Source organism: Hippocampus bargibanti, linkage group LG07 (genome assembly GCF_051943395.1).
Source record: "Hippocampus bargibanti isolate YZ-2025 linkage group LG07, ASM5194339v1, whole genome shotgun sequence".
Taxonomy (NCBI): Eukaryota; Metazoa; Chordata; class Actinopteri; order Syngnathiformes; family Syngnathidae; genus Hippocampus; species Hippocampus bargibanti.
This window is the reverse complement of record NC_142740.1, coordinates 25,063,711-25,086,179: the sequence shown is the minus strand read 5'-3', so window position 1 is coordinate 25,086,179 and position 22,469 is coordinate 25,063,711. Positions and strand designations below refer to the sequence as shown.

General features: G+C 39.4%; 1 protein-coding gene across 1 annotated transcript in view; it reads right to left on the bottom strand.

Moving 5' to 3' along the window:
* Positions 1-4,781: 4,781 nt before the first annotated feature.
* Positions 4,782-22,469, bottom strand: part of nek7 (NIMA-related kinase 7) — a 64,883-nt gene continuing 47,195 nt past the window's right edge. Inside the window, exons 8-10 of the mRNA XM_089001457.1 lie at positions 20,050-20,144; positions 12,143-12,256; positions 4,782-8,748 (exon numbers count right to left, since the gene is read on the bottom strand). Coding sequence (XP_088857583.1) covers positions 8,638-8,748; positions 12,143-12,256; positions 20,050-20,144 — 320 coding nt within the window. The 3' untranslated portion in view covers positions 4,782-8,637. The remainder of the gene's footprint in view (positions 8,749-12,142; positions 12,257-20,049; positions 20,145-22,469) is intronic.

Genomic DNA, 22,469 nt, shown 5'->3' with positions numbered 1-22,469 from the left:
CGGTTGTCCTTTAAGAACTACTTTCCTCCTGACGTCAAACATAACAAGAACACAACAGGAATGAAAGAAACGGCTTGAACGCCAAAGTTTGGTTCTGGTGCAAATGTCAAACAGTGTGCGTGTTTTTGTTAAGACTCCGAAAAGTCTAGAAAGATAAGGGAAAAAGTCTCTTTTTTGGGCCTTTATCAAATGTATCTCCCCCGTGGTGTGAGCGCATGGCAATCCGCACACAAACTCGGAGGAGTCAGAAAAAGGAAGGAGAGGAAGCAGTAAAATAATTGCCTGTTTGGCATCTCACATCCACTCCTTGTTATATTGTGTCGTCGCTGTATCCCAGAGCAAGCCGGTTTGACATGAACTTTCGAGTCACACTATCCTGGAGGCCTCCATGCAAGCAACACATGATCAAACTCGTAACTCCGAGATTTAGTGTGGCTGCTCATTCGGGATTGAACTGAGGGTTTGAAATGAAGTGAGCAGATGTCTACATGCCTTTTAAGCAAACATTACCTCTGGAGATGAGTGGAAGCATGTAGCCGTACTTCACCTTAAGGCTAGTACACAGGCAGCTGACAGGGATGTTTTCATATGGCAACCTCTGCCCTTTTCTACTTATCATCATGGAAGAAGGTTTTTTTTATGATTCAGAAACAACTCAATGGGATTAACATAAAACACAATTTCCTCTCTGATGTAAACGTCTTCAAGTATCTTTAAAGTTTGATCAAATGTTTCCGTTTTTTTTGTTTTTTTTTTGCGGCACTGAGGGCATCTGAACAAGTTTAAGAGATGATTGAACAAGTAATGAAATAAAGTAACAAAGATATATGGAATAATGACAGCTGGATTGACTAAACTAAAGATTTGAAAGCAACAAAGTCCATCTCACCAAGAGTTGTGCCTGGTCCAACCAATCAGCAGCCACCAATGTTCCAATTACAGTCTTCATTTTAGACATGTCAAAAACCAAAAGTAACATGTAAAGTACACAGCAGTGTCTGAAACAACGCCTGCCCGAAACGCCCGGGGCGTGCAACTTTTATGTCGGGCGTACAACTTCCAAAACGTCTCTGCCCGGGTGTCCGACACCATTTTTGAAAAAAATAAAATACAGTAAAGTCTCGTTATATCGATATTCCCGGGAGTCGGAAAAAATATCAATATAACCGGACTATCGATATATCCGATCCTGCGGCATGTAAAATTTCTCCTTGCGTTCATAGAAATAGTATCGTAATAAGCAGTACTATCGATATAACCGATATCGATATAACGAGACTTTACTATATACAGTAAAGTCTCGTTATATCGATATCGGATATATCGATAGTCCCGGTTATATCGATACTATTTCTATGCACGCACGGAGAAAATTACATGCAAACAGGGTCGGATATATCGATAGTCCCGGTTATATCGATATTTTTTCGGACTCCCTTGAATATCGATATAACGAGACTTTACTGTATATATATATATATATATAGATATTTTTTAAATCAAACGTTTGTTTTTTTCAATAAAGCAAACTTTTGAACAAAGATTTCGAAACCGGAATAAATTATTCAGATTTCGAAATCTTCATTTGGTTTGGAAATTTCGGTTCGTTTGGCAATTTGCATACTGCGTACACGGCAGCCAATCAGAAGCCTGCTTCGTGCTTCCGGACTTTCCCGAACATTATAAGGTCGTGCATTTGCATATCATTTTCCAAAGTAGATGCACAGTACCTCAGCCCCAGAAGTAAGATTCAAAAGAAGCTAACAAAATTTATGACGCTACAAAATGTAAACGTACATTACCCCGTGACAGTAAAGTGTCCTTGAGAGTTTTGAAAAGCGCTCAGAAATTAAAAGTATCATTATTATTATTATTTAAAGCATCATGGAAAGAGGAGTTCACGTGGCAACTGGAGCAAAATCATCATCAAGGTATATTTATAATAAATTAAGCAAGGGAGCATTTGTGGCAGGTACATCCTTAATGTCAAATGTCAAAGTCAGCTTTATTGTCAAATATGCTAATATGCATGACATACAGCACAGATGAAATGACTTAATCCTTTGCAAAAATGTTTTTTTGTTTTTGCGATTAGTCGTCGTATTGTGTTTCAAATTGTGAAAAATGGGGCAGGCAACTTTATCAACTTTTCAGAGTTCAGGCAACTTTTCAGAGTTGTCTACCCTGGTATTCCGCTAACTACTGGCAGACTTGTGCAAAAGTTGCTCTTCACATATGGCTAGTTTTGGTAAATAATTTCTCGCCGCTGGTCATCCAAGCCTTCCATTCAACTCGTAGGGGCACTTTAAAGGACAACCGACATCACTTTTTTGTTTCTTAACTGACATCAGAAATTTTTTTTATAGCATCTAAAATAGCCAAAACACGCAGTATGTGTTTATTCAAATGCAAAACACCAATAAAAATGACTTAAAGTGTCCAAAATTTGCAAAAAAATTAGCTGCGAATTGGGCATTTTCAGAAAGTCCCGCCCCCAGTTTGTGACGTCACGCCAAGACGTCTTGCATTGCTGGAGAATCAAAACAATGGCTTCAGATTCAGAGAATATGCTTTCTTGTTACACATCCAGTTATGAATATGATTCAAATAGTTCTGAAGAGGAAAGCATACATGTTTGCCATCGATTAAAGAATGTATTCCGTGCCATTATGAGGCAACATTGAGGGGAGATGTCTCAACGAAAAAGAGGCACAAAATGGCGACCTCCTGTGGCCACCTCCGTTTCCACAGGCTGATAAATTCCTTATATGGAGCTTGGACGCCCTCTTCTGGCGGCTTCTGGGTGCAACACGAGGTCCCCAGACCAAACAAGTACAGCAAAATACATTGACGTGATGGAAGGACTGCTACAATGTGTCTTTTTTCGGTCTGGGGGCAGTCCTTTAGTGACGTCACGTACGGACTCGTCACCAACTCAAAAACAAGACTTCCTGAATATTCAGCGCGAGTCTTAAAACGTAAAATATAGCTATATGCGGTGGAATCTTTGTAAAATACGCTCAGTAGAAGTCATTTGAAGCCATTTTACAAATTATGGACACAACTTGTCCGGAGATGTCAGTTGTCCTTTAAATGCACGATTCACACGCGGAGTTACATTAAAGTTGCATCTTCCTCTGCACATATATTTGCCCTGTCTCACTCTTACCTTTAGTGCTCGAGCGCCACTGCCGGCGTTTAGAAAAAAAAAGCATGAATTGGTCGTATCGTTGAATAACCGGCAGGGTTGAAAGCTTGTGACAAAAGTCGCGATCAATAGTCCGGAAATTACGGTAACTTACCTCTGTTGAACTTTCATGTGCCTAACATTATCTGCAACATTCCTCAAAAAAATGAAAATTTAGGTTTCAGGATGACGTCAGCATCACGTTTTCTTGGGATGATTAGCCTGCATTGGATTGGATTTGCCTTTATTAGTCTCGCAGTGGAGAAATTTACATTTCACAGCAGCAAAGCATTGAAGAATTACATTGAATGACGAGACAATGACAAGGTAATTAAAGTTCGTCTTCTTGATTCATTGTCTGGAAATTAATGATTAACAATTAAAAAAGGAACTAGAAAAAAATAAAGGAGTACCTACAGATACGTATTTGAAATTCCCAAAATATGAGCACATTTTATACCTTGTTAATGAATGGTAATGTTTGCGTGTGACTGCGCGTGTGATTGTATCAAGGTTATGGTAAAATAAAACTACAAATAATTCATGCTCTATTTTAAATACCACCTAAAATGATTATGCGTAAAAAACGGATTATTAATGTGCTAAGAGTTTAACTTTATTACTGCAGGGAAAAGATCCTCAGTTTTCATTTTTGTGATTTAATATAATTTTAAATTACAAAGTACATCAGTATTGCTGTTTGGCTGTGCACAAGAAAATAAAATGTCAAAAGTTAAACATATTGTGGGATAAATAAAGGTTTTGTGATTCTTATAAACATTATTTTGAGAAATTAGCAACATTTTTACAATTTAATTTTGCACGGGATATTTCATGTTAAAATGAATTTTTAAAAACATAAATAAAACATTTGTCCCCCCAAAAAATGTTAAATGTTAAAAGTCAAAACCAAACAAAGTCTAAATCATGAAAAAAACACAACTATTATCAGCCTGTTGTGTGTGTATGTGTTTGTATGACTAGTGTGAGGACCCCTAACATTTTATCCCAGACATAGTGAGGACATTTTTGACAAGTGAGGACCTTTTGGTCGGTCCTCACAAGTTTTTTGTTCTAAAGGCTTCTAGGAGGTCAATATATGCACCTGTTAAGGTTGCAGAAAGGTCCTCACGAATTCAACCAAAATGATTTTTGGTGTGTATTTTCATTTCACATGGATACACACACTTTTTACTGTGTGTGTTTATGTGTGTGTGTGCATGGTTAATGAGAGGAAAAAGTTCATACCACAAAAAGCGAAACAATATTTTAACCAAATTCACTAAAGGGGTGAGAACTTTGAATGTACCAATTCAGAAACCTCACTCCTGCTGTTATTTCAGTTTCAAGTCCAGTTTTTATTTCTTTGTTTTTAAAGAATTTGAAGTGGGAAATGGGGTGACATTCAGTGTTCAAATATAACACTAGTTCTTCTCTAAACTTATCAGCAACGGTCGTCCTCACTCCTTATCTGGAGTTACCCGGACCTCACAAAAGCGTTGAAACAGGAGTGTGTGTGTGTGTGTGTGTGTGTGTGTGTGTGTGTGTGTGTGCATGTGCGTGTGTGTCAATATCAAAGCACATACTCAAAGGAGAAATGTTACAGCTTTATTGCATGAAGCAAAAATACACAGCATTGGTGGGACTCTTGAACACGAGATGAAACCAAAACAACCACTAGCCGAACCATAAATAAAGCCAGTAGAGCCTATTATTTTACTCGTGGGGAAAAGCCCTCAACTCTTCGCCGAAAAACAACTTACATAAGATGGCCTTTGGAAAATGTAACTGCGTCAATGTAAAATAATGGGGCACAGTAGAGCCCTTTGCGTGAAGAAGGATTTCACCCTAATAAGAACCGCCATAATCCCCACTACTCTGGATGTTTAACAAGCCCCTTGTGAAGACTTACAAATGACCTAAATCTCATTGTCTGGGCACAAATAAAACATAACACTGAATGCGCAAGCCCAACTTCAGCCATAGCGAGTGAATGCAGCACAGTTAATGTTGAAAGTTCCCCATTTTGGATTGAATGTACCTTTATTCGTCTCGCAGTGGAGAAATTGACATTTCACAGCAGCAAAGAAAGTAAAGACAGAAGTAAGTAAGACAGAAAGAAGTATTTTAAGGACATGCGTTATGAATGGGTTTGATAAAGGCAATTGACTCCGGAGACAAAACATTCCTCTCAATGACAAGACAATTATGACTAAGTACACTTATTATTTTGGGATACTTCTCTTCTGGAGTACCGTATTTTCCGATGTATAAGGCGCACCCAAAAGCCTTGATTTTCTTCAAAAGATAACCCTGCGCCTTATACGCAGGTGAACCTCATATGTGAAGTAATACTGAGCCACAGCAGGTCAGTAGCCACCGACTCCATTTCCACATGTATAATATATTAGTCAATGACAAGTTTTCTTCAGCCGTCATCTGTACTTCTTTGAAGGTGTCGGACGTTTCACCCCTCATCCGAAAATCTTCGTCAGCGAACTAAAATTGTGCTGGTAACTCTGGCCCTATATATATCCCTAATGGACAGAGGTGGCGGTGCCTGACCTCTGCTCTGATAAGTCACTACTCTAAGGTTGGGGGGAGCAGTGGACTACTCCCTGAAGCTAATCTGATTCTATGTTCTACGCCTGGTTCTGATTGCCCCATTAGCTATGGTCTCACCTCTGGCCCACTCCTTGTACATAGCCTACACAGACATTATATACAGGTTACAATCCAGGTTACAACCGGGTTACGTTCCGACAAAACAGTTGTAAGTCAAACGGTCGTAAATCGAAAAGAATTCAAAACAATTATTCTGTATCCTCATTTTGTGCACTGTTGTAATTCTTTGTTAAGATAAATGAGGCATGCTGAATGTTGAGCGCATCTGGCAACACAGCCACAACGCTACATATGGTCCTTTGACAACGATAAAAAAAAAAACCCAGTTCTTATACAATGCTGAGAGAAGCGGTTGCTCTCTGTGCTCCGCCAAATAAATCTCATCAAAAAGGAGCATCCCGAGTCTTTATTTTACCAAATGCATCACAAACACGCTGCAGATCTCAACAGCGTTGCTTGGCTGCCACCGTAGCGGTCCCAGCCGTAGAATTAAGGAAAAAAAGGGTCTGGCGGTTGTGGTTGTAAGTACGGGTAGTCGTAACTCGCGCCGGTCGTAAATCGGATGTTACTGGTATGTGGAAAACCTTTTTCATTCACTTGATAGTCCAGTGTGCCTTATATATGAAAAAAGTTTGAAAATACACCATTCATTGGGGGTGCGCCTTTTACACCGGAAAATACGGTAATTGTTTTTTTTTTTTTTTTTTTGTAATGTTTGCATTGAGGTTGGTTTTTGCATGTGTGTGACCATATGCGAGAGAAGGATTTCGGAAAACAAGCATGGCGTTTTGTTTGTTTGTTGGAGGACTAATATGTGCTATCAAACTCAGAAACTGAATGCTTAGGAGCAAATGAAATTCTCTTACAATTCCCCCAAAATTAGCGAAAGCTTTGGCTCATCAGCATTGTGGGCGAATGCAATCTATATTGAAGATAACCGCAGACACTGAAAATGTTTTCCTGTGGTAGGAGGGGGCAAAGAAGTGTGAACACAACCAAAAATATTATGATAGCCATGAATGTTCTTCTGTCAGGGTTTTGAACATTTACTGTCCAAGATAAATGGTGAGGATTTAAAAAAATGTATGTAAACTGTGCTATAGAGCTAATAAAGAAAATGGACTTTCGGCTCATTATAAAAGACTACCGTCAATGCCGTTCAGTATCCCTTTCATGTAAACTAGAGACAGTCAGCGCTTAATATTCAATGTATGTCACGCTGTGGTAAACCTTTTTCATGAGAGTTACAAACTTTGCCGTGTGAACAGAGGACAGGAGTTGGGTAAACGTTCGACTGCAATGAAGAAATAATGTGGACCAGCCTGTTGTTACAAGGATTTGGAAGGATCTTGGTCAGATCCGGCAAATAGGTTCGATTTTCTCCATGTAGAATGTAATACTGACCCTACCTCCCCCTACCAACTCCAGAATTTTAATATAATGGCAAGAAACAGCCTTTTCAGTGCAGCATCTTTGCTGTGTTTATGGATTTTTTTTTTAAATCAGGACTGTTTGGGCTTTGCACAGTGATACGGACGTTAAGATATTAAAATACTGAATGAACAACATTTAACTCATTCACTACCAGACGTACAAAAATGTGTCCACTCCAGTGCCAGGGTTTTTGTCATTGTCTGACTTTAATATCAGAATTCTGATTTAAAGTCTGAATTATGACTATAAAGTGAGAATTCTGACTTTATTCTCAGAACTTTAAAGTCAGAATTCAGACTTTAATATCAGAATTCTGATTTAAAGTCTGAATTATGACTATAAAGTGAGAATTCTGACTTTAGTCTCAGAATTCTGACTATTTTAAAGCCAGAATTCTGATTTAAAGTGAGAATTCTGATTTAAAGTCAGAATTCTGACTCTAAAGTCAGAATTCAGACTCTAAAGTGACTTTATTCTCAGAATTCTGACTTTAAAGTCAGAATTCAGACTTTAAAATCTGAATTCTGATTCAAAGTCAGAATTCTGACTATATCCTCAGAATTCTGACTTTAAAGTCAGAATTCAGACTGTAAAATCTGAAGAATTCTGACTTTAATATCAGAATTTTGATTTAAAGTCTGAATTATGACTATAAAGTGAGAATTCGGACTTTATTCTCAGAATTCTGATTTTAAAGTCCAAATTCTGACTTTAAAGTCAGAATTCTGACTTTACTTTTTGAATTTTGACTTTAAAGTGAAAAGTAAACCGGGTGCATCATAAAGTCACAATTTTCACTTTAAAGTCAAAATTCTGAGAATAAAGTCAGAATTCGCACTTTAAAGTAAGAATACTCACTTTAAAGTCAGAATTCTGAAAAGAAAGTCAATCTTGCCAACCTTATTTTTATTTATTCAGTGGCCATAATCCTCTTCCGTAGGAAACATTGTGCATGATCCTCTTTCATCAAAAATTCACTTGATCGCTCCTGTCAAGCTTTGCATTTGTGATAATTGCATAACTAAAGACTTCAAATATTGTTTGTAGATTGCAAATGTCCCCATTGTGGGACTCTTAAAGGCTTTCTGATTCTGATAAGATACTTGGGCATCTTCATGTTTCTAAAAAAAAGGTACAATATGAACAGGGATGTACAATAGACAGATTTGAGAGAGGTCTCATTTCAGCATGGTGTTTACCTTGCGCAGGAAAGGGATTAGGCTGCCGGTCATGTTTACCTCCTCCAAAAACGATGTTATAAATGCTGTCCCGCTTATCACAATGAGCACTGGACTAAGTAATTGCATAGAAGCAGATAGATGTGTACACGTCCAGCATGGAAATTGACAAGGGGATGTGTTCTACAAGCTATAGTTTGTGTTATTCCGATTTTAGCTCCCCTGCGTCAGGTTCTGCATGTGTTTGGCGATGTCGTACACGTAGGTGATGTCTGGCCTCTTCTCCGGGTCGGGGTTGATGCACATATCTACCAAATTCCTCAGCTGAGGTTGGTTTTGGGAAGAAAAGGAAAATAAATAATGGCATTAATGAGGATTGGATGCAGTTTTTCCAGATGTTGACAGCTCTTGAAAAGATATATTTTTTTCCACTATGGTAGCAACAAGGCTCATCACTTGCTGGTCGGCAGGTCCACACTGCACACAGCACTGCCACTCTATTACCGACGCTCACACGTGAAGCCGAGCAAAGCGGTTGATTGGAGCAGATAGACAGACAGGCTCGCAGGCGGAACAGTCACCACCATCATTAAAAAAGGAGGAGAATAAAAGATGCAGGGGAAAAAAAAGAGGTGGGCATCTATGCGAGGTCGCTATGGTAACTGTCTGCCAACTTCATGAGCTGCTGTTGCAACGGCAGTGGCTCGGATGAGTTTTTGCCGGCCACTGCGTGCATATGTGAGAGGAAGATGTAAATTCATACAGTCTGAAAATTAGCACTGCCAAATGGAAATTTGGGTGCGGTTTAAAAAAAAATAAGATGCCGATATGTACAATATTCATGTGCTTCTTTGCATGGCGAGCAGGGTGGGTGGGGGGAAGTGGAAAGCGAGCGGGGTGGGGGAAAGTGTCAGGTGGCGGGGCGGTGGGTGAGAGCTGGTGCAGGGAGGCGGAGGGGGGGGGGGGGTAGAGGCGCTGGAAGCATAGACGGAGATGGTTTAAATGACACAACAAAGATGAGCAGCTGACAGTTTGCTGCCGATCCTTCAGGAGCATTGTTTACATCCAGACAGGCGCTGTAGGCACCCCCCCCCCCCACCACCACCACCTCATCTCCATCCCTCCGTCAACCCGTCTCGCGCTCCATCGTTCGCTCACTCTATCGCTTTGTCTCCCTATCTGTGGGATGTGGGTGACATGTGGGGCACGCTCCAGCTCCGAGCGGTGGATATGTAGAGAGGGAGCCACGGGAAGGAATGTGCGCTTGTGCGATGGCTCATGCACATTAAAAAAAAAAGAAGGAAAAAAAACAGACATTCTAAGACAAGAAACGCCATGCAATTAAATTAGCCTTTCAGCCTAATGAAGTAAGCACCAAAGTGGCAATGAAAAGCACTGTGCAGGAGTTACAGCAGAAACTTCTCACTACCCACTGTGGACTCGTGGATGCAGACATACGGCCAGCAAAGTGGAAAAATGGTCATTTAAACGCATGCAACGGCCACCTACAAGGATCTTATTAGCCTGTTTTTATGCTTACTAAATTATAAAGCAGTGGTAAAATCATTGGGGTATGAATGCAACCAGCAACAAAAAAAACATAACTTTTAAATACACTATTAAAAGGATTTTAATAGTCTGTCTGCAATGTATGTGATGTTTGGTAAAAGGGGGATTTTTTTTTCTTTTAACCTTCCAAAAAGTCAGCTGGTGGTTTCGTGCTGCTTTCAGCATTGAAGCAAAGCGGTCAGTCAGAGAAGACGGTAAAAGGGTCGAACTATGGTGGCTCTGAAGTGCAAAACACAAGAAAGCATCAAAAACAACAGCGCCCCTCCCCCACACAAAATGGAGCAACAAAAATAACTATTAATTAAAATATATATTTTTTTACTTTAATTTAACTCATTCACTGCCATTCCAGAATGTATTCGGGAATTGAAAATATGATGTAGAACACCAATTCTGGAATTTGTTAGGTTTTTTTTCTTGTCTGGGTGCCACTAAATGGCCTCTGGCAATGTTTTTGCCTTCCACAAGGGAGCAGCATTTGCCCTTTTTCCATATTAGCGCTTTGTTCCAGCTTCAGATGTTGTTAAAGCACTATATAAACCAATATGTTAGTGAGTGCTAACGTATTTCTTGAGTGAACGCTGGCGCGTGTTGCTGCCACTGCTCACCCGCAGAAAAATGTGACTGTAAAGTGTCCTTGAGAGTTTTGAAAGGTGCATATAAATGAAATATATTATTATTATTATTATTATTATTACATGTATGTATGTATCACATTGTATTTTGGACAATCGCCCTCATTTCAAGCTCATATAACTGCAGACCCATATAATTTAGGAATTAACTTTTATTTAATGAAAATAGACAGTGTAAGGTTTCTAACGCTGTATTGAATGTTTATGTAGTCCTAAAACTCAATATTGTGTGGGTCCTGGAATTCGAGTAACAATGACAAAAACCCTGGCACTGGAGTGGACACATGTCTGGCAGTGAATGAGTATTTTTTTTAATTAGAATAATTCATAATAATAATTAAAAACACAAACACCCCCCCCAAATTACCACACAGAAAATTTGAAAAGATAAACCAAAAAAAGAACAAAATAGCTAAATTATATACCTGCCATACTTATTTGTCATTTTTTATATGATGATATGAGCACGCATGTTCTACCAGAGACAAATTCCTTGTGTGTTCTACACATTTGGCCAATAAATGATGATTCTGATATGACACAAACTGCAAATCCAAATTATGCACAACAACAATTACAAACAAAAATCTCAACACAAAATCAAATAAAAAGAAAAAGTAAGAAAAAAAGAAAAAAATCTTTGCTTTTTTGTTTTGTTTTGCACTTCAGAGTCACTGTGAATAGCTGATTTGAACTCTTACACAATCATACAGCCCAGTAAATGTTTATTTTTTTTTCATAAAATCTGAGGTTGTGCCCCTGCAGTATTTGTAAGTATCCAATTACAATTCTTGGCAACATTTTCACACACCCAAAAAAAAGGGGGGGGAGGGGGGAATTTGTGCTGTTTGTCGATGTAAATGTGCTTTGATACATTCACCTCAAAAGCAGCCCAACTTCTCCAGAGAAATGCGACATATCAAATTGTTGTATGTTCAGATGCTTTGATGGAGTTTTGAGACAAATAAGGCAAAAAAGATCCCTGCGTAGCGAGCACACAGATGAAAAATCTACACACACACAGGCACACATCACATGCAATCAACCACCATGCCATCTTTAACCGCAGCCTGACTGCATTACATGTATGTGCACGAATGCGGCTTTGCAGAATTACGGTTGATAATTTAAGATTGAGTGAAGGCAACGTGATCCTCAAGCTCATTTTGTTTCGCCCTCCTTCTGTAGCACGGACAGATGCTTTTGATAAGTTGGATTTCATTTTCAAACAGTTAAAATCATGGGCTTTTCATCATGGAGTAAAGGGCATTACGGGGAAATATGTTGCACCAGTAGCTGGATTCGTTTCAGACATTAAAAAAAACAATACAAGTCAAAATCAGTTGCATGGCATACAAGAAAGGGGTCAATGTTGCTTAAGATTTGTTTCACTGAACATTTTCTATTCATATTCAGAAGTGTTGATGAATCCACACTTAAAAAAACAGTTAAATTAGTTTGACTATCTGAGAAGATACTTAGCTACTATTTATATATAGATAGATATGACTCACTTCCTCCGAGTAATGATCTGATGGAAGCGGTGGGTAGTCGCACTGCTCTATCTTCTTACAAAGGGAGTAGAGGTTCATCTTATCGCCATAGAACGGACTTTGTAGGGCTGCCATCTGAAATATGCAGACAGGAGAAAATAGTGTGAGGACAAGCGGGAAGGAACTAATATGCAGAAAGAAAAAAAAAACTTGATGCTTCAAAATTCATTGCTCGGTATGTACCAAACTAATGTACTTACCACGATTGAAACAAATGGTATCTCACTGAGCTTGGAATGCTTGTGGAGGTAGTGAATGTTGGAATTATCAACTTTATCAACAGATGCTGATGAAAGATGGGGTTGCCTTTGTAAGTCTCGAGTTAAGTCTCACCATTTAGTCAGGATACTCACGATTTTGACCAAAATACTCACTTTATAAAACCACGATTGACACTGACAGTTCATTTGTAAGGTGAAACAATAGAAAAATATATATATATATATATATATATATATATATATATATATATATATATACACACGTAAATATCGTTATATCGGTTATATCGATAGTACCGCTTATTACGATACTATTTTCATTTCCCTTGCACATTTCTAGTCTTTTTATGTATAATTAGTACCGTTTAGTACGATACCCGGTCATTACGATAATCCGGTTATTACGGTGCTCCTTTTCATCCCCCGCCGGCCATTTTTGTTGTTTATATCGATATATCCGTCGCGCCATTGGTCAACTTGGTCACGTGTCTTGTTACGTGAGCCGCCATCGGTCGCGCCATTGGTCGACTTGGTCACATGAGCCGCCATCGGTCGCGCTATTGGTCGACTTGGCCGTGTGACTTTGTCACGTGACACGCCATCGGTCGCGCCATTGGTCAACTTGGTCACGTGTCTTGGTTACGTGTCACGCCATCAGTCGCGCCATTGGTCGACTTGGTCAGGTGACTTGGTTACGTGCCCAGCACCCGTGTAGCAGAGCCATTTTCATTTTCAGACGCTAGCTCGTGTGTAGCAGACGAGATTGAAGTGTTTGTGTTAAAAGGTAAAAATGGGAAGCAGAAGAAGATTGATGACTTTTTTAAATTGTATACATAATACAGTAAGATGTAAGCGTTGCAGTTTCCCTGTTGTGTTATGTACATGCCCACTGTACTGTATATGAATGCAATCGTTTTTTGCAACAATGTTTCTTGTTTTGTCTGCTGAAGCGCGATGATTTTGAAAATTATTAACATTCCATACTGTGTATTAAAGGACAGCCGATGTCACTTTTTATTCAAATGCAAATAAAAATGACTTCACGCCAAGACGTCTTGCATTGCTTGTGAATCCAAACAATGGCTTCAGATTCGGATAATATGCTTTCTTGTTACACATCCAGTTATGAATATGTTTCAAATACACTGTAGTTCTGAAGATTAAAGCATACATGTTTACAATCATTAAAGAATTATATGTGCCATTTTGAGGCAACATTGGGGGAACATCTCCCAAAAAAAAGGGAGCTAATGGCCAGCTCCGTTTCTTATATGGCGCTTGGCTGCCCTCTTTTGGCGGCTTTTGTTTAATGCAGTTCGGCGCAGGATCGGATATATCGATCGTCCCGGTTATGTCGATATTTTTTCGGACTCCCTTGAATATCGATATAACGAGACTTTACTATATATATATATATATATATATATATATATATATATATATATATATATATATATATTCTATTGTTTCACCTTACAAATGAACTGTCAGTATTGTGTCAATCGTTGTTTGACTTGCAAGCGCAAGTCTTAAAACGTAAAATATAGCTATATGCGGTGGAATCTTGTTAAAATACGCTCAGTTGAAGTCATTTCAAGCCATTTTACAAATTATGGACACAAATTGTCCGGAGACGTCGGTTGTCCTTTAAAGAAGCAGAAAAGACCTGATTGAATGAGTGTTGTGAAGGTTCAGGAAAAGCTTTACTGATGAAAAGCGAAGCCTGTTTCTATTTTTGTGTTTTATATATATATATATATATATATATATATATATATATACAGTGAAGTCTCGTTATATCGATATTCTCGGGAGTCCGAAAAAATATCGATATAACCGGGACTATCGATATATCCGACCCTGCGCGCATGTAATTTTCTCCTTGCGTTCATAGAAATAGTATCGTAATAAGCGGTACTATCAATATAACCGATATCGATATAATGAGACTTTACTGTGTGTGTATATATATATATATATATATATATATATATATATATATATATATATATATATATATATATATATATATATATATATGCATGCATGCATAAAAAATATCCTGTGACTGTAAAGTGTCCTTGAGAGTTTTGAAAGGCGCTTATAAATGAAATGTACTTTTATTATAATATCAATAATAGTAATTGCAAATTGCCAGCATTTATAATCCGTCTGGAGCCCTGATTTCCCCCTTGACTAATTATTAATTCTTCAGGAATAACCTGACTTATACGTACGTACATATCAACCTCACAATTAAAATGAATACTAAATTGCACGCCATTAAATCCGTTCACTATTTAATCAATTCATTCCAAGCTGAAATGCCATCAGTCCAGTGAGGTGTGAGACATGCATTAAATGTCAAACAAAGAACCACTTTCAGTTTCGCTTCCACCAAACATTCTCATTTGCTGTAAAAATAAATAAATATACAAATAGAGCACATATCTGTCAAACGTGTAGAGGAAAAATGTCTTTCAGAGGAGTGTTTCTGTTTCATTGAACTAAAAATGTTGACTATTGGCTGCAAATGTTCATTTCAATGCTATGGAAGGGACCATGTTGACTCTCTCACTGTCTGCCTTTTGATTCAGTAGAACAATGTGCATGTTTTTGGGTGGTGGTGAGTGTTTACCCAAAAATATACACTTCAAAGTAAGTAAGACAAAAAGAGAAGGAGACTGAAACAGACGCACAGGAGGATGCGGTGGTTGGGAGGTGGGGGGAGGATATGCCAGAAGTAGATACCAGAAGGCAAAGGGTTAAACAAGACCCCAGATGTATTTTCATGCATCAACTTTTTGACAGATGAAAAATGTCAACTGTCCTGTTTTTATTTGGGAGTTTTTGCACTATTCATCTGCTTCATTAGTGTCTGCTGCTCCTCGCCCCCTGACAGCTACTGGCCCCCCGCACTCACATATCGAGATGCATGCCACACAAACACAGTCTTTTTTTTTTCAGTGTCACTGCAACGGTTTAGATGATTGACTCAGTGTCTGACCTCTGAAGCCCTGGTTTGTTCGTGCGTGTGCGTGGATTGAGATTGAGAGACAGAGAGAGAGATATTATGGCTCATTGATTGTCGAAAAAATCTATTGCAAATGCATGCCTGGTGTCTAAAGGGGTGCGAGTCATGAGCGGTAGTACACACACACAAAAAGAGAAACAGGCTTCGCTTTTCATCAGTAAAGCTCTTCCTGAACCTTCACAAAGTCCGCAAATGTCCTTGTTTAATCAACACTCATTGAGTCACGTCTTTTCTGCTTCTTTAAAGGACAACCGACGCCTCCGGACAAGTTGTGTCCATAATTTGTAAAATCAGTTCAAATGACTTCTACTGAGTGTATTTTACAAAAATTCCACTGCATATAGCTATATTTTACGTTTTAAGACTCGCGCTGAATATTTAGGAAGTCTTGTTTTTGAGTTGGTGACGATACCTACCGTGACGTCACGGTAAGTATTGTCACGGACCGAGAAAGCGACACACAATGCATTTTGGGTACTTTGTTTGGTCTGAAAACTTCGTGTTGATCTGTGTTGACGGCAAAGTTAGAAGGAAAACACATGAATAACGCGATGGTGAATCGTTGTGTGTTGCATCAAGACTATTATTTGTCGAGAGCAGACACAAATTCCCAGCAGACAAATCAGCCCATTTCCAACGGAGCTTGGGCGCCATCTTGTGCGTTTTCTGGGACGCTACATTTCAGTCCAGATGCCTCAAAATGACACGGAATGACTTCTTTAATCGATTGCAAACATTTATGCTTTCCAATTCACAACTGTTTGAATCATATTCATAACTGGATGAGTAACAAGAAAAGGTCTTCTCCGAATCTGAAGCCATTGTTTTGATTCTTGAGCAAGTCAAGACGTCTTGGCGTGACGTCACGAACAAAGGGGTGGGACCTTCTGAAACCCTGCCATTTCCGGATTCATTTTGAAGTAGTTTTTGGACACTAAGTCATTTTTATTGCCGTTTTTCATTTGACTAAAAATATCAGCCTGCGTGTTTTGGGTATTTTAGATGCTATAAAACGTTTTTCTGATGTCAGTTAGGAAACAAAAAAATTGTGTCGTTGTCCTTTAAGCAGCTGTGTAAGCTTCTCCAGCTCTCCACGAGGACTGTTCACACTTTACCCTTTTCTATACCTTCAAATAATGGCAACGAAACGTACACACGTCCAGTACCACTTTCTATTACACACTTGTGCAAGGGAAGTAAGCATGACTTTTTTCACATTTACATTTACCCTTCACGTTTCTTTGGGATTATATCGATATCAAGGAACAAGTCAGAGTGTCTGAAGACTGTTATTACAAATACACCGACTCCCGGCGCGGCAATGATTCCTAAACTTTGACATATTAATAACAAAGGAAAGCGTGAGGGTGGGCTGATTAATTCTCATGACCAGAATCTGTATGGTGTTCCAGTGAGCAGGATTTTATAAAATGTACTGTAGCTCTGTGTTTGATATATTGGTGTGTTCATTTTAAAGTAATATGTATTCTGTTTTAGCAAACGGATAGGATCACTACTTTTCTTCTCTACTATGAGTCTGTAATCGAAAGAGAGATTTGATCAAATGCCACCAGTTATGAGGTGTTTGTAAATAGGTTACATTATTATGAAAAAATGATAAGTACTTAGAAAAAGCAAAAATTATTTGTTAAACGTCTGAGTAAGCTCTCACTCGTACAGTAGCGGTCCATCGACATAAAGGGTTCCTCAGCAGTCATCTGTACTTCTTTGAAGGTGTTGGACATTTCGCTCCTCATCCGAAAAGCTTTGTCAGCGAACTAAAGTTCTGTTGGTAGCTCTGGCCCTATTTATATAGGTGGTGGTGCCAGACCTCTGCTTTGATACGTCCCTGCTCTAAGGTTGGGTAGAGTAGTGGACTCCTCCCTGAAGATAATCTGATTACTTCTTTTGTCCTGTCTGATTATGTACTATGACTGCCTCTGATTGCCTCATTTGCTCTGGTATCACCTCATCAGCATGACTAAGCCTACGTGGTAACGATCTAAGAGGTTTGCTGTAAGCATGATCCAAATTATAACTTAAACCACCCTGGCGATTTAGTGAAGGGTTTTGTTGTTTTACAAAAAATGCTTCCTTTACTCCACTTTCAAACCAACTTTGTAAAACTTTTAAAGGAGGCTCACAGTTTTTTTTTTCCTTAAAAAAGTCCACTCTCAAAAACACAGAGTGAGCCGTGGGGCAGCTCATCACATGTAAATGCAAATTCCAGAGAACCAAAATTGCCGGGCCTCATCAAAACAACACCTATACATATCCTATAATGAGGTTCCAATGAGACACAGACTCATTTTGAGAAGGAATAAATGGCCGAGCTACATTAAAAAGGGAATCTGCCCATCTACTAAAACCATGTGTAGAGTGTCAATTGTGCGTGCCAAAAGGTAAACGTGTGAGTTAAGTCCATACCAATCCAAAAAAAGGGTATTTTTCCCAGTGAAAGGAGGAGACAAATTTGGAAGATGATCATTTTCATCAACTGATGCTGCGCAAACTCCGCAACCTTACCTTCCGTGTCACTGTGGCAGACACACGACGGCTGCTATCACAGAGGAGGGATTTGGCTCAGGGGCACAGTGGAGGGTCAAAGAACGTAATCAGGGTGGACACAAGAAGAAAGGGATCAAACAGAATGTAAAAAAATGAAGATAGACGCTGATCCAATATGACCAGGTATTGACAGACCCTTTGGACTTCACCTAACCCGAAGGCATAAGAATGGAGGTGGGAGATTGGGGAGAGGGAAAAAAAACGGCGCTTTCAAACGAAGCTGTTGTCCATGTGGGCACATGCACAAACCAGCACAAAAACCTCAGCCGCTACCTTGTTCCGAGTGAGATCAATGAGTACCAATGGGATCCTGCTTGGCTGTCTCTATGAATTCCTGATGCCTGTAGGTTAAGTGAAGAAAAGGGATCCACGCAGAGGGAATGGGAAGAAAAGGGAGTCGAAAAAAGTAGAGAGGAAAGAAGGAGGGAATGCGTTTCCACACATTCTGGATGCCTTTTGGACGCAAGCAGTTTGGGCCTGGTCTTCAAATCGCATATTATCAGAATCACAATCAGAATCATCTTTATTGGCCAAGTATGTGGCTTGGTTCTTGTAGCGTGCAAGTCCTCGAGAGTGGGTAGGGCGGTGCATGGTGTGGTGTGCAGGGCTTGGGTAATCTTCATCTCCACCATTTTCTTGCATGGCCTACCTTGACCTTATGGATGGTGCTGTAGTTCAAGGAGGTCTTCCATCTCAAGCACTACCTACCCCTTTCCTTCTATGACATCGGTGTCAAATTCAAGGCCCGGGGGCCAAATCTGGCTGCCACATCATTTTATTCGGCCCGCAAAAACATGTCAAGCATGTCAAAGTGCCATGATGCTTGCTGAAGTCAGAACCAAAATGTCAAATTGTCCCCCATAAGCCACAATGACAGTCATTATTTTTGACTTCATTTTTGAAACCTAGCTATAGATTAATTTGCTGTGGGCTCTATATGGAAAATGGGGGAGGAAATGAAACATTCTAATGGTTTCCCCAAATTCATAACGGCCCCAGAGAAGAAACCGTAACTACAATCTGGCTGACCGCTAAAAATGACTTTGACACCCTTGTTCTATGAGCTGGCCCGTTCCGCTTTACATTCCATCTTCCTACAATTATTCTCTTTGGTCAAGGACCCTTTATGATATCCTTCATTTTAGATACAGTCTATATAAATTTCTGATTTCATGTCATCAAAGATCCAGACCCAAATTAGCAACCGCACAGCTATTTGAACACGCATGCATGCCCACATGACCATAGACTATTTATTTTTAACAATGTAACTTAACCCGGTCTGCGTATTTCCACCTAAGCAATATCAATCGTCTTCGCTCGTCTCTCACTCCTCACACCACTGCTATCCTCGTTCATAGTCTTCTCACGTCCCGGATTGACTATTGCAATTCACTTCTCTTTGGTGTCCCTCAGAAACCTCTGCACAAACTTCAACTCGTCCAGAATTATTCAAGTCGGATCATCACCAGAACCTCATCCTTTCACCACATCACCCCCGTCCTCCAAGAGCTCCACTGGCTCCCGCTCAATATAGAATCAACTTTAAAATTCTTCTTTATACATTTAAAGTTATCCATAACCTTGCCCCCCACATACCTATCTGACCTTTTTTCTATTCTCTTTCGTTCCCTCAGATCCTCTTCCTCCCTCCGCCTCTGTGTGCTCCCCCTGCTCGTCTCAGCACGATGGGGGACAGAGCCTTCAGCTGCTCTGCCCCCAAACTTTGGAACTCACTTCCTCCCAACATTCGTAACATCGATTCCCAACCCACCTATTTAAAATTGAATTTTCTGTGTAGCCCTCTCTCTCTTGTTTCAATTTATAATTGTATTTTATTTATTGCATTCTATTTGTGATTATATTTTATTTATTACAGTACCTATGCTTGTCTGTGACTGTAAAGTGCCATTGAGAGCTTTGAAAGGCCCTCAAAATGTAATGTATTATTATTATTATTATTAATGTAATGACTAATTACTTTTTGTGGAAAATCCTACCACAGGCTACCACATTTGTACAAAGTATATTTGTCTGTACTTTACCTCGTAGAGCAGGCATCCTAGTGACCAGATGTCTGATTTGAAGTTGTATCCGTTTTCATGTATCCTCTCCGGTGACATGTAGTATGGAGTACCAACTTGATGATGGAATGGTACACCGAGAGATGGAAGTGGAAAAAGAGAACAGGGGAAACATTGATTATTAAGATTTTGCATTGCTTACAGTTGTTTATACACTTCATGACGTACGCTCATACAGTCCACAAAAGAGGACAAGGAACAAGCTGTCCTCTCAACCATGACAAGTTCAGAGTTTGGAACACTCAAAGAATTGTCATAAGAGTGCAAGTAAGGCAAACTACAGTGAGTCATTGAAATATATGCCCCCTATTAATTATTAGTCAGCTAACGTAAAATGATATTTAAAGGTTGCATATAACCATGAGCGGCCATAAAGGGCATACAATTGTCAAAGCACGACAACGTTGTGTATTCATGCACAGCTGACACGAAATATACATAAATCAGTTTTGATTAGTGGCCTTGGTAATGATCTGAAGCAGCAGCGATTGAAGACGCCCCAGAAGCACTGGGTGAGCCTGAAAAGGAGGCCCATTTCTGGTTCTGGTTTGGAAATTCTAGAATCTAAGACTACACTGGTGACTGGCAGCTCTCCAGAGAATCAGACCTTCACCCAACTGGACTCCAACAGGAACCACATAGCTTTACATCATGTCTGTAAGACACCACAACTGGCTTTATAGATTTGCTGCATTCTTAGCAGTTTGAGAGACTGCTTTTTGCATTTGCTTTCTGTTTGCTGGCAATTCCCAAGTAAAAGTCGACCATGCACATCCAGCAGCAGTTTTACATTACAGTAATCACAAATGGCCGGCGTTTTACGAACATGTACTCATTCCACAGACTCTGAAGGCAAACTTATGTGGAAAATTGGAAGCATTGAGCAAGTCCACATTTCGTCTTGAACAACACAAGCTATATTATTTTCATAAAATTGTGTCATGTGCTCTTTCCAGTTCCTCACTAAAAAAGTCAGCACTGCACCAATTTGTCCAAAACTATATTGAGCAGCCGAAATGTACAATGATTTTTACAATTTGGGTTTCATTAAAGTTTGTATTTTTTTTTTATTAGAGACAAATGAAGCTTCCATTTTAGATGCTGTTTTGTTTGGAAAAAAGGTCCTAGATGCTCAAGCAAAGAATTTGAGTTAAAACAAAAATGAACACACAAAATCCACAGTGGGAAGTGTTTCAGAGTAACCCGAGAAGAAAAAAGAGACAGAGATTGTGTGGTAGTGTGGTATCAAAGCTAGGACATGTATCAGCAGTCCACAGACAATTGTAACAGAGCCAGTCTTCAGAATTCGTACAAAATAGTGGTTGTTGCGGATACATTTCCAGGTTACGCGCAGAGTATGTCAAAATCTTGGATGGGAGAATCACAGAATGTTGCAAGTGCGCCAGAAAGGTGCATAAGAACCTGACATAAGTGGGAGAATTTTCCCTGATTAGATTAGAAGCCAATAGAAATGGAAATATGACTTTCCTTTTGGGGAACGTTTACTGGGTATAGAAGGGGGAAAATAACACTTAAAAAAAGAACAATGAAGTGGGTAAAAAGTGGTAGTGAGAAATGTAACTTGAAGAGAGGAATAAAAAGGAGGCTCTAATTGGTCATCGAGCAGATTTTAGAGCATGCGCTCACGCGTTTGGTCTCATGATACGTTGGGAATAAGCTCCCCAAACATTCATTATTAGCTGATTAAAAAGAATCAGCCTCTCTTATGCAAATGGTTGCATGAAAAAAAAAGCGCACCGGGTTGAGCCTGCCTCAACATGGTGAATGAATTTACTTGTCTTAATGAATTGAAAGTCAAATTGGGATTGATTTCAATTATTGCCCATAGACCATATTGTATTTTTCACAAAGCAATTCAAGAGAGTTAAACGGTGTGATGTATATTACTGTTAATTAAGTGAACTGATAAGCAGTCAACTGATTCTTGCAAAAATTATTATTTAGCGCGAATGGATCGGTAGTGCCTGCCTGAGGGGAGTAGCTGGAAAAGGTTGTGGGCAGGGTGCGAAGGGTCCAGTAGGATTTTCTGTGCCCTTCTCTTTGTTCTTACAGTGTGCAAGTCCTTGAGAATGGGAAGGGCGGTGCTAATGATTTTTTTCCGCCGTCCTAACTGTCCGTTTAAACTTGGATTCCATTTACGAGGATAACTTGACCAATTCTCCATTTGCAGAACACAGCTTACAGCTAATGCTGCTTTGGCATGTTTGCTTTAAACGATGGCCTCCATATTTAATGTATTCTTCGTGCAGGTTTTGACAGATTTTGACATTTCCAGGAATCACAGCAGCCTATTTGGAGTCTGTTTTAGTCACATTGAATTTATTGCTTTTCCTCATTATTTTAACATGACCTGTCTTTAC